The 15,692-nt window shown below is 38.5% G+C and overlaps 1 protein-coding gene across 1 annotated transcript in view; it reads right to left on the bottom strand.

Annotated features, from left to right (window-relative positions):
- The window catches only part of ITGA4 (integrin, alpha 4 (antigen CD49D, alpha 4 subunit of VLA-4 receptor)), a 31,490-nt gene extending 20,261 nt beyond the window's left edge, over positions 1-11,229 (bottom strand). The window contains exons 1-9 of the mRNA XM_008940320.1: positions 11,215-11,229; positions 8,807-9,223; positions 8,579-8,708; positions 7,204-7,271; positions 6,395-6,524; positions 2,789-2,874; positions 2,407-2,466; positions 2,177-2,314; positions 1,006-1,117 (exon numbers count right to left, since the gene is read on the bottom strand). Of these exons, the coding sequence (XP_008938568.1) occupies positions 1,006-1,117; positions 2,177-2,314; positions 2,407-2,466; positions 2,789-2,874; positions 6,395-6,524; positions 7,204-7,271; positions 8,579-8,708; positions 8,807-9,223; positions 11,215-11,229 (1,156 nt within the window). The remainder of the gene's footprint in view (positions 1-1,005; positions 1,118-2,176; positions 2,315-2,406; positions 2,467-2,788; positions 2,875-6,394; positions 6,525-7,203; positions 7,272-8,578; positions 8,709-8,806; positions 9,224-11,214) is intronic.
- Positions 11,230-15,692: the final 4,463 nt, after the last annotated feature.

Raw genomic sequence — 15,692 nt, 5'->3', positions numbered from 1 at the left:
TCATACATCTAATTTGCCATGCTGCTATTAATTTGATTTTACTTCTCTGTTCCTCAGCCCTGTATTTAGACACAGTTTTCCTTTGCAGTTGGCAAATGTTTTGGGGCAAAACCTGAAACTTGTGTATAGAATTGTGAAGGTAATGCAAAACAAGAGTAATGAAATATAACAAGAATTTGAGGAACAGGTACCAGAGGAGGAAAAAAACAAAAAAGAGAAGCAAAAAAATAAGCTCACTAAAATCCAAACTACTGTAAGGAAAAGGAGACCAGAAGACCAGATAGGAAGAGAATGACTGTTCCAAGCTTTCCAGGTCACAGAACAGGACCAAGAACAGAAAAAAAAAAAGAGTGAAAGGACAATCCTGGACCATATATAAAGTAATTCAGAAGCGTGAGGAAAGGTGTGGACTTCATAAAGATACCACCCAGAATCAGCTCACAATTTTTGCACAAAGGATAGTAGCTCCCTGCATACAGTCCATATTTTGATAATGGGAAAACTGAAACTGCTTATTAATTTTTGAATAATAGAAAAATCCTGTCCTGCACAACTTATTGTGCCTGCCTTTCTGCTGGAGAGAAGCACGTGCCAGTTTTTCAGACAGGAATACTGACTATTCCTAATTGTTTGAAAACATGACAAGATGAATGAGGCCACTGGGCCAGGCCCCCTCTGCTTGTCTTCAGCCTAGCTGTAGGCCTCCCAGTCAGCTATGTTTTTAGAGGCTCCCTAAACAGCCAGTGAATGGTCCTGGAAGGTCTATCACGCAGAGTTTCAGACTATGTTACCACCTTGTGCTCATGCTTTTTATTAAAGTGACAGAACCTAATCTCTTGGTATTATGCATCAATGACTCTGAAACAGCTATATTTCAAACAGTGGCCTAGAAAAGGAAGGCCAGGTCACCATGACAAAATAGTGACTTCCATAATCCTTTTGTTTATTAGAACAGTGCACTGCTTAGACAGAATAAAACCCAAGGGGTTTTCTTTATATACTTACCTTCAAAACCATCATTATCTATGTCTCCTAGACTGGCTATGGACTCTCCAAATCTGGCAGCATATGAGTCACTCCCACTGAGTTCTATGTTCAGTTCTATCATCTTTGCCTCCTGAAGGAAAACAGAGTCAATGGCACATCAACAGAGCATCTGCCAGGTGACCTGGAATATTACTCAAAATGTTAAAAGTGCCTTGAATGCCAATATAAAATTCTGCTAAACTCCTTTGTGCAGAAGCAAGCATTATCAAAGATATTTAACAGTACTGAGCGTAAGAACAATAAAGAATAAGAAGGTTGTTCTTTAAGAAAAAGAAGAGCAATGTGTTCCCTTAGCAAACACCTGTAAACAGCAGCAAGCTCCTATCAGAATACAGGGGCTTGCTGCTCTGAGAAAATTGTTTGCTAAAAAAGTAGCAAACGGTACCTGCTTCAGAGCTATTGTGTGTGCCTTAGTTGCAGGAATCATGGAATGACTTAGTTCTCTGTGAGGAAAACATGCTAAGAAAAAGTTAACTGCAAGAATAAGAGAATAAGTATGCATTAGTGTGAAGAGGAAGAAAGGGAAGTAAGATATGAAGATAAAATTTACAAAGCCAAATTCAAATCACACAAAGAATAGGGATTGTACTTTCACTTCTGATCCTTAAAAAGAATAAAAGGAAGCTAATTCTAAAGCATGATCTGTCCCGTTACTTTATTTGCCAAAGTGAGGACTACCAGTCTCCTTCCTGATGGGTACCACTAACTGCATGAAAACTTGTCATTCCTTGTTTGTTTCTGAAGTGCTAAATAACTTTTCTGAACTGGCACGTGAAGAGCAACTGAGTTTTCTGTATCAGCTTTCTGATATAGAAAGCTCAGTAATGGAGGAGGGCGTGAGAAGAGGCCGTAGTGGCAGCCTGTCACTGCCTGAAGTTACTGTGAAACACAGCCAGTCTGTCCTCAGCTCTAACACTAGTGTAAGTAACAACAGGCTACAGTTTACACAGCTAGTCTTTGGAGGTGTGCTCCACAGTCCTACTGAGTCCTACTGAACCATGTCATCATGGTTCTACAGGTGTTTTTCCTACATCCTGAAATACTGTATGATAAAGGAGAGGAAGTCTCTTCTTAGCTCGTTATGCTAGAGTGACTGTGTTGCCATGTGTTTTTAAGAGAAAATACTTACAGAACCTGAATTCATATAGACATAAACTCTTCCTTCTTCTCTGATGGTACTTTGCATTGGAGCACCAACTAGCAAGTCTGAGAGGCCATCTGAATTCAGGTCCACAGCACAAACTGCAGCTCCAAAATAAGAACCAAACTGTGTGCAAACAAGAAATCACATTATTTTTTAATTTTGATGAAGACACGCTGAAAGTTCTACAGTGCAGAAAAGTAGTATGAAAGATTTACCTTTTTACCCCTTAGTTCAAATAGAATATTTATTTGGTTCTCAGTGCTAAAAATATATGCCTAAAATGAAAAGAAAATAAGTGTTCAGCAAGTAGTAATCTGAAATACTGTCCTGTGCTTTCTCTACAACACATGCTAGTGAACTAGCAAAGCAACATATCACGAGGCAAAGCGATTTATTATTTCCTATCTGGGCCTTTCTTTAACACCATAGTTTACAGCAATGTTATCTAGACTATGTCTCCTCATTCCTTATTTCACTTTTCTCCCTGTGAGAAATCATTGCCTATCCAACACTTGCCTTTAATACGTTAATCTAAATTGGAAAATCATGGGTATGAGGGGGATATTCTTCAAACCAATAATATAGAAAATTTCTTACTTTACCAGTCTGCTCCTGTTGGGGAGCCCCTCCAATTACTTCTATACTGGCTGATGTCAGAAAATGTCCAGCTCCAACAGAATATCCTGTAAATTAGAAATGCACTATTCAATAATAGAAATTTTTTTTTTTTTAATATAGCGAGACGTATAAAAGATGTCAACACCACAATGAAAACAGAAAAGAAAGTTTTTCAAATATAAGCAAAGTCAATACAAATGGTAAATTCTGGCAAACAGAAGCAAATGTCAGAAACACTCATTTCTTCCCAGGCTCTCATTATCTCCTATACTTTGAAGGCTAATAAAATAAATTGCAAACTCCTTCTGTTAATACATAGTCTGCAATTGTTCACTGAGTCCATATTACAATACAAATAAAAATGATCAAAAGTTCATACAGTGCAACGTGGAAATTCTTGATTTAATTATTACTCTTTGACTGTTGTTGTAACTGGGCTGCAGAAAAATTAAAGTGCTACTTACACGCATGTGCACATACACACACAGGGCACCACAGATATACACATATGCAAATGTCAGGAAGAAACTGGAAGAAAATCTTGGTTATGTAATAAGAAAACATTGCATCAGCTTGCATAAATGAATGTATGTAACATATTGCTACATGTACAGATGGGTCTCAACAAACAGGACCATATTTTGGTGCAAACATCCAGCCACAGAATCACAAACTGAAAGCTAATGCCTTGATCTGTAGTCATCCTTACCCTTTCCAGAATACATTATGGCCAAGTTGAAACAGGGAAGACAGTTAATATATTCTGCAACTCTTGCATTTACTGACTGAGTGTTGATTTTCACAGCACGCAAAGAAAATGAAAAAATCATCTTGGATCAGATGAGAACAAGCCTTAAATCTTTCATCTGTCAAGATAACTGTCTAGAATTCAAGCTCTCATTAAGACAGCTTTTTCTTTTCATCATTTAAGGTAAAAAACCTGAACAAGGCAATTTATCATTTAAAGGTCTACACCTAGTTTTTACTCATTCGACAAAAAAAAAAATACACTTAAGTGGATGAATCTTAATTTACCTCCTCTGACCTTTATTTTCTAGTTGTTTTGGTTTTGGTGAAGTGTAAATATTGGTAATTCTAACAAACTTAAAAAAAAACCAAAAAACAAACCACAAAAACAAACAACCAAAACCAAACCACAAAATAAAACAAAATAAACCAAAAAGCCAAACACACACACACAAAAGGTACAGTAAACAGTCCTCATTTTTACTGTGGTATTAGAACGTTGGGTAGGAGAGGGAGAATTAATTATTTGACCTTTTAAATTTAAAGGCATAGTCAAATGCCATTTTATTTCCAACTCCAGAAGTCTCTCCTCTTTGTCAGTGCTACATTTTTTTTTCAGTTTTCTGAAACACCGCTTGCAGTTCTCAGATTCCTGAAAGAAACTATTACTTTGTGATTTCTTTAAGTCTGTTTGTTAAATGCCTAACGTTACTCTTTCACCAGACCAAACTGACCTGAAAGACTGACTTATTTGGCTAATTCCCTTTAAAGAACTCAGTTCTTAATCTCCAAGATACTCTGAAGCAGTCAAGGAAATACTATCAAAAAGCTGTGTATTCCTAGCTTGACTTTCTAAATTCCTTCTTTCTTCTAATCGTCTAGTACTTAAATATATTTATTTCTTTCAACTTAAAGAAAATGTTAAATGTTATGATGCTTTGGTCCACTCTTCCTGCAATCTCTAATTCATTTATTATTACTCCTTGACAGTCTAATGAAAAATGAAAATAAAGAAGCCAACTTCTCAGTCCCTGCCAGTATAAGGACAGTGCAAGTAGATAATTGCATCTAGTCGTGTGCTTGAGTTGCACTCTGGTCACAATATACTTCCATGACTTGTAAAGGCTATTTTTGTTCATTGTTTAAGGGAGAAGCACACTCAGACTTTAATAAAATGTATCTTTGTCAACAGAACTAACTCTAAGTAGATTTTGACCTTGAACAATGCCAAAGATGTGACAGAACAGAAGCTGAGAATTGGGAAAAAAGATACCTTCACATACTTTCAACTACATCATGTATTACTATAAGGGAACAAAGCAGAGGCTTAAGTAGCATGAAACAAAGCAAAATTTAAGGTTTATCACATCTGTTACTGCAAAGACAGACACACAGGTGAGCTAAAGGTCCTTTTCTTCACTTTCCTGCAGAAATGGCAGTTTAAAAGAGACATGGCTCTGTCGAGCCAGTATGCTGGCTGTTACAGTTGCACCAGGTCACTGGAGAAACATTTGTAAAGTAAACTCCAGCTGATCTCAGGTCCTGGATGGCCAAGGGAACTAGGAGAGACCTACCTTCTACCATATCCTGGCAGGCTTTCCCTGCACCCTCTCCAGCATGGTCCTTATGCAAGCTTTTATCCACTTGCCTGTATCTGGCTTTTGGCTATCAATTATTTGATTCATTCAGTACAGAAATTCTCTCTCTTATACTTGCAGGAGCCGAAATCTGGAATGATTTTTTTTTTCCCCAGACAGGTGCAATATTTTTTTTCTGCTGATTGTTACTAGAAAGCTGCAGCAAGCACTCTCTGAAGTTCTTCATTTGTCCTGTGAAAGGTTAGGAGTGCTACTGTTGAACCATAATGATGTGGGTATCTGATCACCTTTTAGCACCCTGCATCTCTTTTGCTTCCCTTTCCCTTAGAGCCCAATTGCAGCCTCTGCAAGGCTCAGTACTGGGTTCTGAAGCACTAGCCACTTTGGATTTCTTAATAGTTATTTCATAATGTATGCCTGCTTCCTGTTGTCAAAAGGGTAAAATCAGAAACAGGAAATGTTTATCCATGTGAACTGGACCTACGAATGGGAAAATGCAAATACCAATGGTCACAGCAAAAATATTCTTGCTCAGGAAAGACAGACAAGCTTTTCTTAGTGTGTAGTGAGAAAACTGAAGCTGTTGATGGTTCTTGGCATAGACCCTATAAATTCTAGCACTACATTCAGCTAATTACACAGATACAGGTATATGAGTAGGAGCTTCATGGCTTTCTTTGCAGACATTTATAGATAAGGTTTGCCTTACTGTGTGTCCAAACCAAAATATGGTTGGAATAAGAAAAAAAACCAAAACAACCCAAAAACTGATTGGATGCAAGTCTGTCTTTAAAGGTCATAGCTACTTCCCCTTATTGACAATGCAATTAAGACTTGCTTCCTTGCAGATTTCCTTGTAGCAAACTTTTCACATTTCTATCATATGTGAAATAATTACATCTATTCCTATGAAAGCCCTTGGCAGCATTTCAAATGTAACAGTGAAGTGCAAACTATTGCTAATCAAAAGCATAGCTCTACCTTCTAAATCAAGAACTGACAGAAACTGGAGAGATGATAAAAACAGAAATCCAATGTTTGAGAAGTTTCCGTGTAAAAAGAACAGAGAGGAAGCCTTATAATTAAATAATATTTTAACAAAATTAGAACACATCTTTAGAACCAGTGCTTCTGGCATTAATAAAGAAGGCATTCATAAACACCACACTCACTTGAAGATCAGCTATTTAGATAATTCTTTGGCTTATATTTTTGTCAAGTAATAAATATTTGTAAGTACCTAGATAACTGCCAAATTTCACTTGGTTATTTGAATCTGTATAACCATGGATTGTGTTTGCAGTTGTATTGTATACAAAAACAGAACCAGTCCAATAATATGATCCAGGGGCTCCCATAATAATTAAGTCCTAAAAGAAAAATAAAACAAAGCCATGTCATTCATATTTAAATATTCATGAAAATAAAGAAAACAAGTCAAAATGCTTTTCTTTAGATCTCCTGTGAATTCAAAGAAATGCTACTGAAGATGCATCTGGGTCAGTACTGGTGCATTACCACTAGCTCACAGACAATAATTTTCAGACTTTCTAAAAACACAGGTATTAAAAACTTTAAGTTGCAAACAACTTAAAAGAGTGCAACAAACAGGATATTCTCTTCTCGCCTCAAAAGAGAGCTTTAGAAAACATAATCTTAGAGAGAAATGGAGATTAAATAATACTGAATATAACTCTTTAAAGCAAGAAGATAAGCATTATTAATGTTAATGCCATATCAAACAGGTTTTTTTTGAAGAGAATAATTAAACTTCATACTTTGTTATATTCCTGTTCTTTTTCCAGATGGAAAGTAACTTTGGATTTAGTAAGATGTAAAAGTATTCTTGAAAATAAATGTAGAAGTACTAGCTGGGAATTATCACACAAGTCTTATCAAGATTCATTTAAAAAGAAATTAGAAAAGACTGATTTTTCCCTTCCAAAGTAAAAGACTGTTAATATTTGCATTAACACATACACTTTTATGTACGTATACATATAAGTAAGTCTGTCTAGAGAGAGAACTCTGGTATCTTTTAATACGTACCTCAATGTAAAAAGTAGACATTCCAGCCTGGCACGACGAATGGTTTTCTCCAAACTTGCGTACATGTTCTAGTAACAGGCAAGAAATATTAAAAGTGTGAGAAGCACGTAGTTCCAGAATTTGTTCCCAAGTCTTCAACAGAAGTTGAGACAAGTAAAAAACCAAAACAAGACAACATAGTTTTTCAGTTCTGTAATAAAACTATAAAGCCTGGTTTCTACTATATAGCCTTTACCTTCAATACACTGTTGTAACAAACTCAAAGCACTGTGTATCACTTGATCACAGCTGCCTTTGAAATCTTGTGACTTTAAAGGCAATACTTTTATTTTTAAATTGTTCCATGAATGAAATAGTACAAATTGTTTGACAGCTAGATAAGCTCAACTCTTCTCTTCCATTCCATATAATTCTGGTGTAATCTGATTGACAGGCTTATGTATCTTGATAGGAGTTGCCCTGATCCTCCCTTAGTGCTCTTAAAGACTTGTGTTATGGCTATCTTAGACATACTGGTATCTTATCATCCCTAGCAGTTATCTTTACATCCAGCTATATTTTCCTGCATTTCTTTGTGATCTGTCTCCCATCTGGGCTCCCTTCATCTCATCCATAGATTTTTTCAATTAAAAAGTCACTGAAGACAAAAGCATGATTTCACCAAGTCTCTATAACAGTCTCTGAAGGAGCAGCAGGACATTTGATGGCATTACTCTATTGTTCTGCACAGAAAGGACAGATTGTCAGGTCTTCCTTGCACTGGCAAGGACCAGGGTCACAAGATTGTTCTCCTGGATGGGGATTTGGGTATGAAAGGGAAGGCAGGGATGGATTTATTTGACTCTTATTCTGCTCCTGAAGTCCTCTGAGGAAGGACCACTGACGATCTCATGCCACAGTGGTGGTGTTGGCAGAAGGCAAGTAAAGAATAGAGACACACCCTGTGTCGAGGAACCACAGCAGGTTTGTATCAAACACCAAGGAGCAGGTGGCACAATCACTGGCAGGTATTACTGCTACTCTGCTGTGAAGCACTCCTCTGAGTAGAGCAAGCAAATGACAGAATAAAGAAAGGATGTCCTCTACTGGCCTATTTTTGAGGGGCACACATCATTCAGTGATCTAGTCCAAGAAGCAGGTACTCTGATGTCCTATGTAAACTATTTTCTTTGTCTGTTGAAAGCAGCTTTTCTTTGAAGGGATAAACATCTTGCTCCCAAAGTTACATTGTAAGTTGGGCTCATATCATCAGCACTCAATCTTCAAATGTTTGGCTGCAGAAAGCCTGCTCAGAGCAACACAGGCTCTTCACAAACTACACTGTGCAAGTACGTATCCCAGCCTTCCCTACAAGGGATCCAAGCATTCTGCTTACCGACATAGCATGGGCATGTTCTTCTGCTCAGTTCAGTTCGAAAATCAGAAGAGATGACAAAACAAATACCATATGGGAGTTTGTGATCATTTTTGATGTAAAAGATATTTTTCCATCTATGTCCACAAGCCTATGGATAAAAACCAAACGTTATGTTTGAGACAGAGGCGTAAGAAAGGTGAAGGAAGTCTGACAAACAGACAGGCAGCTCCAGCGGTTAATACATACAACGATAGATCCATTCTCTTTCGGCTGCCGCGATAAGCTGACGCCCAGCCACTGATTATCACGCCCTTCCAAACACGTCTTCCCACAGAACACTCCACTGGGGTCGCCTAGGACACAAAGACCAATGGTCTGAACAGGAGGACAAGCTGAAGGGCCCTGTGGTGGGTAACGGGAGCACACCAGAACTCTACGGAGAGACCGCAGTAACTCAGCTTTGATGGGTTTGAGCTCTTTCTTATATAGGCCATGCAGACTTTTCAATTCCTTCTTGAACAAAGGTACATATAATTGTATGTATGTTCTGAACACAATAGGTTGGCAGTGAGGACTGGATTCTCCATCGCTAGTAAAATTAGGACAGAAAGTGACATTACACTCAATCTGATGGAAAGGCTGACTTTGCAAGTATTCTTCAGCCTAAAAGTTCATAAGAAACACAAGTAATACCCATGAGTGCTACCTAAACTCTTACCTAAAGCAAGCAGCTCTCCAACTACACATCTATCAGTTGCTAGCCTTAAAGTGATCTCTACTGCAAATGTCTATCAGATAAAGACTGTATGACTGCAATCTCTACAGGGGATCTCAGATCATGTTGCATGAATGTCCTGTGTATCTCTTGCACTGTTGCAGTTACTTAGCAGTAGCTCTTTGTTCTAAGGAGAGTGAAATTTTTAAAACCTTAGAGAACTTAATGAAATTCCTTCTAACCCCCTGAAAAATCTACAGTATTGCCAGGTTAGCACATATTTACTTCATTCTAGAAAGCAGCGGTGGTACCCATGGTAAGTAGAAACTACACATTTAAAAGTATTTCAAGTTCTATAAAGCAAGCTTTTCATTTGTAAGATGTTCATATGAATAAGCATTAACCAAATTATTGAACAAGTTTTTTTCTATGCATCGGCAGGACACAGTTTATGAAAACACGTCTTATAAAAAAAGGAAACATATGTCACTTGAACAAGCTCTTTTGCAGGATTTTAACTTTCCCAGATTCCACACAGTTACTGGTGAACCTGAAACTTAGGGGTTTAGTGGGTTAGTCGCCCAGAAGAGGGCGCCGGTGGGGACGGCAGTGCACCAGGGCTGGTGGGGACAGCGTTTGACAGGAAAGCAAAATAAATCAAACACACACTCCCCCATCCGTACTTGCACCAGAGCTGAAATCTATTACTGTCCAATGCATTAGAGAGTAATTTAGTGGACTTGTTGAATCCCTTTTACAGGACATACACAATATTGATTAAGTTTGGAAACAGAATCAAGGGATACATCTAGACTATTCAGTAGCCAGGAGAAAGACTAATGACTGTGGGCCCTGCTACATACCTTCTCACAACCAACACTGACTTAAATGATTGTATACCTAGGAAGTCATGGACTTTTCAACAGAAAAGACCAGGTTAATGGAACAAGATAATTCTTTATTACATGGTAAGAAAACACCAGGAGAGGCATTTGTAGTAATAAAACCCAACAAACATTACTTTGAGCTTTTCCCTACTGGTTTGTGACAGGGCAAGCAACTGACATTTGTCTGAAGAAACTGATGGAGATTTGGTTTCTTCTACTTCTGCACTACCTCTTCTACTTCTGTACTACCTCTCCACGTCTTTTTCCAAATATCATGCTTTCTCCCTTCTCCAATGGAGACACCAGAGTAGTGCAGTGAGGAACCCCTCACCATACTGCGGAGGATGACACATTCTGCACACTGCAACTGCATTCTACCTTCTACTAAAAATAACACCTTTCACAGGACCAAGAGGCATCTGCCCCTCTTTCATCTCTTCTTTACCACTTCCTCCCACACATGCCTTCCCCCAAGACATAAAGGAAATATTATGCAAAGTCCAAGCAAACTGGAACCACCTTCGGCACTCACAATAACATCACATTCAATTTTCTTTGGGCCAAGAGATTTTTTTGTAATTTAATAATTCCTGCAGATCACTTAAGGAATAGTAATTAACAACACGTGGGTTCTTACTCCAAGACAAGCATGAAGTAAAACACATTATTTTAGAACTACTAAAAAGAAGTTGATTTTTCTGCAGGTTGTCAGTTACTGAGGTTTAAGCAATAAGCTTCCAAATTTTCATACTTGGCTAACATCAGTGAGATGAACTTCTGCCTACTGAATATATAACATTTTCAGACACAAGTTTGGCATTTAGGTTTGGAATTTAATTTTGGAGTTAGGTCATGTAGAACTCCTCACTGCCCAAGGGAGACATTTCCATAGTTTGCATGAATTATAGAGCATGTTAATCTGATTGAAAACTCCTCAGAAAACAAAATTCCATTACACTCCCAAGTGTAACAATTAATCCTCTAAATCACAAAAGGCACTTCTGTAACTACCCTCTAGCAATGCTTTCCATACTCATATGACAATGACTTACCTGGGACTTGCTCATAGCGTATATGGATTTGCAAGAAATGGAAGAAGTGGAGAAGACCAGTACCACAAATTTAGATTTCAGGAGGCTTTCAGGGACTTCCTATCAATAAGTCAAACAAGACCAAATAATGATGACACGAGAGATAAGAAGTTTCTCACGTCTCAGCACTTCATTCCTGTGCCTGTTTCAGAGGTCCATAACAAGAAAAAACACCAGCATTCCTTCACGCTCATTGGACTGTATGCCCCCTTGCCTTGACTCCACACATTTTTGATTCAGGCTCACTTTGGCCCTCTGCTGACCTGCTGTCCTGTTTTACGTCTCCTCTCTTTCTCTGATTGGCACGTATTCAATCACCTTTAAAAGTGGGCGAGAGAAATGTGAGCTTGACATCCCAGACATCATGACAAGCCCCTGCTCAGGGTATGACATTATGAAAGCTTTATTGAGTGAGAAGAGAGAATTCTGCACAAACAACCAAGTAGGACTGCATAAGCTCAAGAGGACATGGCAGCTTGGTTGCCTCAGGGAAAAGGAGCATGCACTGTCATAAAGTCACCGAGAGATAAGTAATTGCCCAGCCTGGGTACATTACACAGCTGGAAGATACACGTCTGCTACAACCCCTGCTGCACGCATCCACAGAAACAGCACAACCGCATATAAATAAGGTCACAACTTACAGAGCCACTTCTAGCTTTGGCCTCAAGGACTCTAATACAGATGTTTGCAATGCCATCTGAGAAAACAGTTTTATGTAACTTGCTCCGGTGCTTTCCATACCCAACAGCCTCCTATGATCCTTTTTATCCTCCCAGAGCTCCTCTGGTCCTGTTGGTAATTGATTAGAACTATGAAGTCTACTGCAAAGACGACAAGCCTTCTGATATCCTGCTCATAGATGTCAGGGCCTCATCTGACTCTCTTCATTCATCTGGGGCAATACTTCCTCTTTTCACAGATTTGATAGGCCTTATCCTTCTTACATCCCTCAAACCACTTCTACCCAAAACATTTAAGTGCAAGCTCTTTCCATAACTCCATAACAGAATGAGGTCCAGCAGGTCCTGTCTTCTTTGGAACAGTGTCGCTACTTCTCAGGAGATCATTGGCAGGGCATGAGTAATGCAAGTGAGATCAAAAAGTCAACCTACTAAAGGTAAAACTTACTGAAATCAAACCTGAACAAACACAGGTCAGCCTTCTGGGAAGAACCATCAACTGTTCACACTTCCATTGTAATGATTCAGTTGGGGGAGCTAGAGGGCAATTTGTTCATAGGTTAATTGTAGCAGGGACTTGAAGGGTGGAAGGCTGAAACTGCGGACAGAGCTTTCTGGCCTTACATTAAACAATGTACACCGAATTTATTCTGTACACTTGTAGTTAAAACTTTCTATTTCCTTTTTTTTTTTTTTTTTTAGACTGGATGGCAAATTTTGTGAATTGTTTCCTGTATTTTTACCCAATTAATCACTGCATCTCAAATGTGAGAACAATTTTTTTGAAGACTTTCTGTAATGTTTTGCAAATCCAAAATGTAATAGGTCAAAACATCTAAAGAACTTTGTTCAAGTTCCTCTGCCATAACCTAAGGCTACCCCAAACTGACGAGGGCAAGGTTTCAAAATTGAACACACTAGCCAACTAGTAGAAGATGGACACTTAATGTTCCAAACCATAAACCTGAAGCACTTATGTACTTATGCCTAGAATTTGATCTAGGTGAGCCTCTTCATCTAACAAGTCAATGTTTAAAAATAATCCAATACAAATAAATTGGCAGTCTAGAATAGTTCATAGAACTGACACAAGTACTAGAACTAGAACACAAACTTTCAAAACATGACTTCTCTATTCAAGAACCAGAGAGAGATTTAAAAGTGCCAGCAAGGGGCTGAGAAAACAGACTTGCTAATGTATCTTACGATGGTATATCTCATGGTGCCTGTTGGCTCCTAAACCAGCCTAGGCCCCTGCAACCCCTTGAACATTAAAATTCTCTCAAGTATGTCCAGATGAGTTATTTCCAGATGCTGGTGTGACTGCAGCACAGGACTATTCCCAGCAACTCTTTGTCTACTGAGGAAGCAGATAGAATGTGTGACATAAAAAAACACAACAGCAGTTTTGTGTGATCAGAGGCTTCCTAATTGTGCATGAATCCTTCATTAATTAGTTATGCCAGTTTCAAGGCTATTTTAGTGAAAAATAGTAACAAAGCATTTCAACGTATTTATGTCTCCAAGTGTTTCATGTCCATTTATTACAGAGGCCCAACATTTGGAAAAACCTACTTCTATTGCCTGTTGTGACCTCTACGTTTCTATGACTCATGATTAGAAACTTAGTATTTCAAAGATTCTTCTACTGAAAGAAGTGTGAATTCAAATACTTAAGAGAAATATAGAAGCAGCTATTTCTCAATTTGCCTGCCCCTGCAATATAATATATCCTTGCACATTTTTTTTAAGGAAATTACCCTATTCTGCAAAATCAGAACTCAAACTTGTCACTGGCAAGAATCAAACAGAAGAACAGGGAGATCACTGACTGAAAGACACAGCATTGATAAAACCATTATGTCCAAAAGTTGCTGACAGCCTGAATGAGTTAGACAAGGGATAATTAAGTTCAGCTTTGCAATTTCAGGTTCCCTTGTGTATTCCTGTGGCCACTCGGCAGGATAGCAGAGGCTTAACAAACCTTGGATACTATCCTACTTCATTTGCATCCCATGCACCACAGCCGTTTCATTGATCTCAGTGACCTGTTTTACAGCAAAGAAATTGCTCTAGTGTACCTATTTAACTTCAGAAATACTGTAGACATACCTTAGTGATGAAAAGATGTCATCTAGCACTAAATGAAATAAACGTTTTGCAAACGTCTGTTGTGGTATCACTGTTTTCAGAAGTGCAGGATAAAACAGTAAACATCATTGTGTAACCTGTGGCCTCTAAACTTCAGAAATAGCAGCTGTATTAAATTAAGCCTTTTGAACCACATAAACATTTCATTCACCTGTTGCAACATTTCATTCAGAATCCCCTAAGCTACTAAGGAAAACCCCATCAAGCTACTTTTAGCCAGTGGAGAATCAAAAGCTCTAAATGAGTAAGTAGAGAAGTACTACAGATGTATGGAGTTTTCAAAGAACCTGAAACTTTCAATGCTTCCCCTCCTTTCCTACCCCACCCCCCAGTGAAAGACTATTTTTACCTCCAATCCAGGAGCAGGGGTTTACTGCCTGTTAGCATATGCTATTTCACCACTTTAGCTGACTAGTTAGTTAGATCTAATATTGGAAGAAAATTGAGAAAAAACAAACAAACAAAAAAGAAGCTAAACCCCCCCTCCCTCAACCTACTTGGGCTAGAATAAGCTTAACTGCAGTTCTTTCCATGAGCAATTGCTTGCCTTTTCCTTATGTAGCTACAAGTAAAGCACCACTGAAGGGTTGTGTTTTTTTTTTTTTTTTTTTTTTTAGTTAGTTACAAAAAATAACTTATTTCTATCCGTAGGGGAAAAAAAAGAGCATAACCTGACAGTTTTAAGGATTATAAATAGATGCGTAGAGACATAATTAACATTCTTGTTACAGAATACCACTTTCTGCCCTGAAAGCCTAGCAGTTGATGGAGCACTATCACTTTCATTGGTTCAAATATTTTCAAAATCCTTTCCCGCGCAGCAAGTTCATGGTTTTAACGGATCGGATGCTCTCTGTCACAGCAGGGTAGAAAGTTCAGGAAGCTTTCTATGCAAGCATAGGGATAAAATGAACAGCACTGTATGCAAGGGGGACAAGAACAGACCCCAAAGCAATTCACATATATTCATGGTAACCCATTGCAAACTGTTCTCCTTTTTAACAAGTATCAAACACTTGGAATTTGAAGTGCATCCAGTTACACCTCTCAAACATGCGGTTTCTTTCTATTCTGGGAAGTTTCTTTCTACCTCTGGGAGGTAGAAAGGAATTAGGCTTAAATGCAGAAGCTGGAAAACTTGAATTCACTCATAGATAGTTTTGCTCCCCTGAATTTTTCAACAAATCTGCAAGCGGGAGGAACTAGTCTCTGAGATGACTGTGGTTCAGAGTTACTTTGGGCTGGTTTCTACGAAGGGAAGGCTTTGCAGAAGAAAAGATGACTTAGACACTTACTTTCATCCCCGAACTCTGAGCTAACTACACTCACCCTCTGCTCGGAAAGCTGCACTAGCTTTCTGCTGAGAAATACATACACACCGAAACTCTTAACGAGACTTTTGAACTAAATGCTGAAACGTGCGAAAGAAAACCGTGGGAACAGGAGCTGTCACAATTCTCTAAATCAAGTTTTGGTGCCTTTCATTTCTCTCACAGAATAAAAGGTGCCATCGTTGCGGCTCTTCGTCAATAGCGTTTATCTCGCCCTTCAGCGTCCTATAAACGCCAATTTAATCTGGAAAGGAGCCGTAAGAAACCGCCCGCA

Source organism: Merops nubicus, unplaced genomic scaffold, assembly GCF_000691845.1.
Source record: "Merops nubicus isolate BGI_N331 unplaced genomic scaffold, ASM69184v1 scaffold37990, whole genome shotgun sequence".
In the NCBI taxonomy this organism is placed as follows: domain Eukaryota; kingdom Metazoa; phylum Chordata; class Aves; order Coraciiformes; family Meropidae; genus Merops; species Merops nubicus.
Note: the sequence above shows the minus strand (reverse complement) of the source record. Positions and strands in the feature narration are given on the sequence as shown.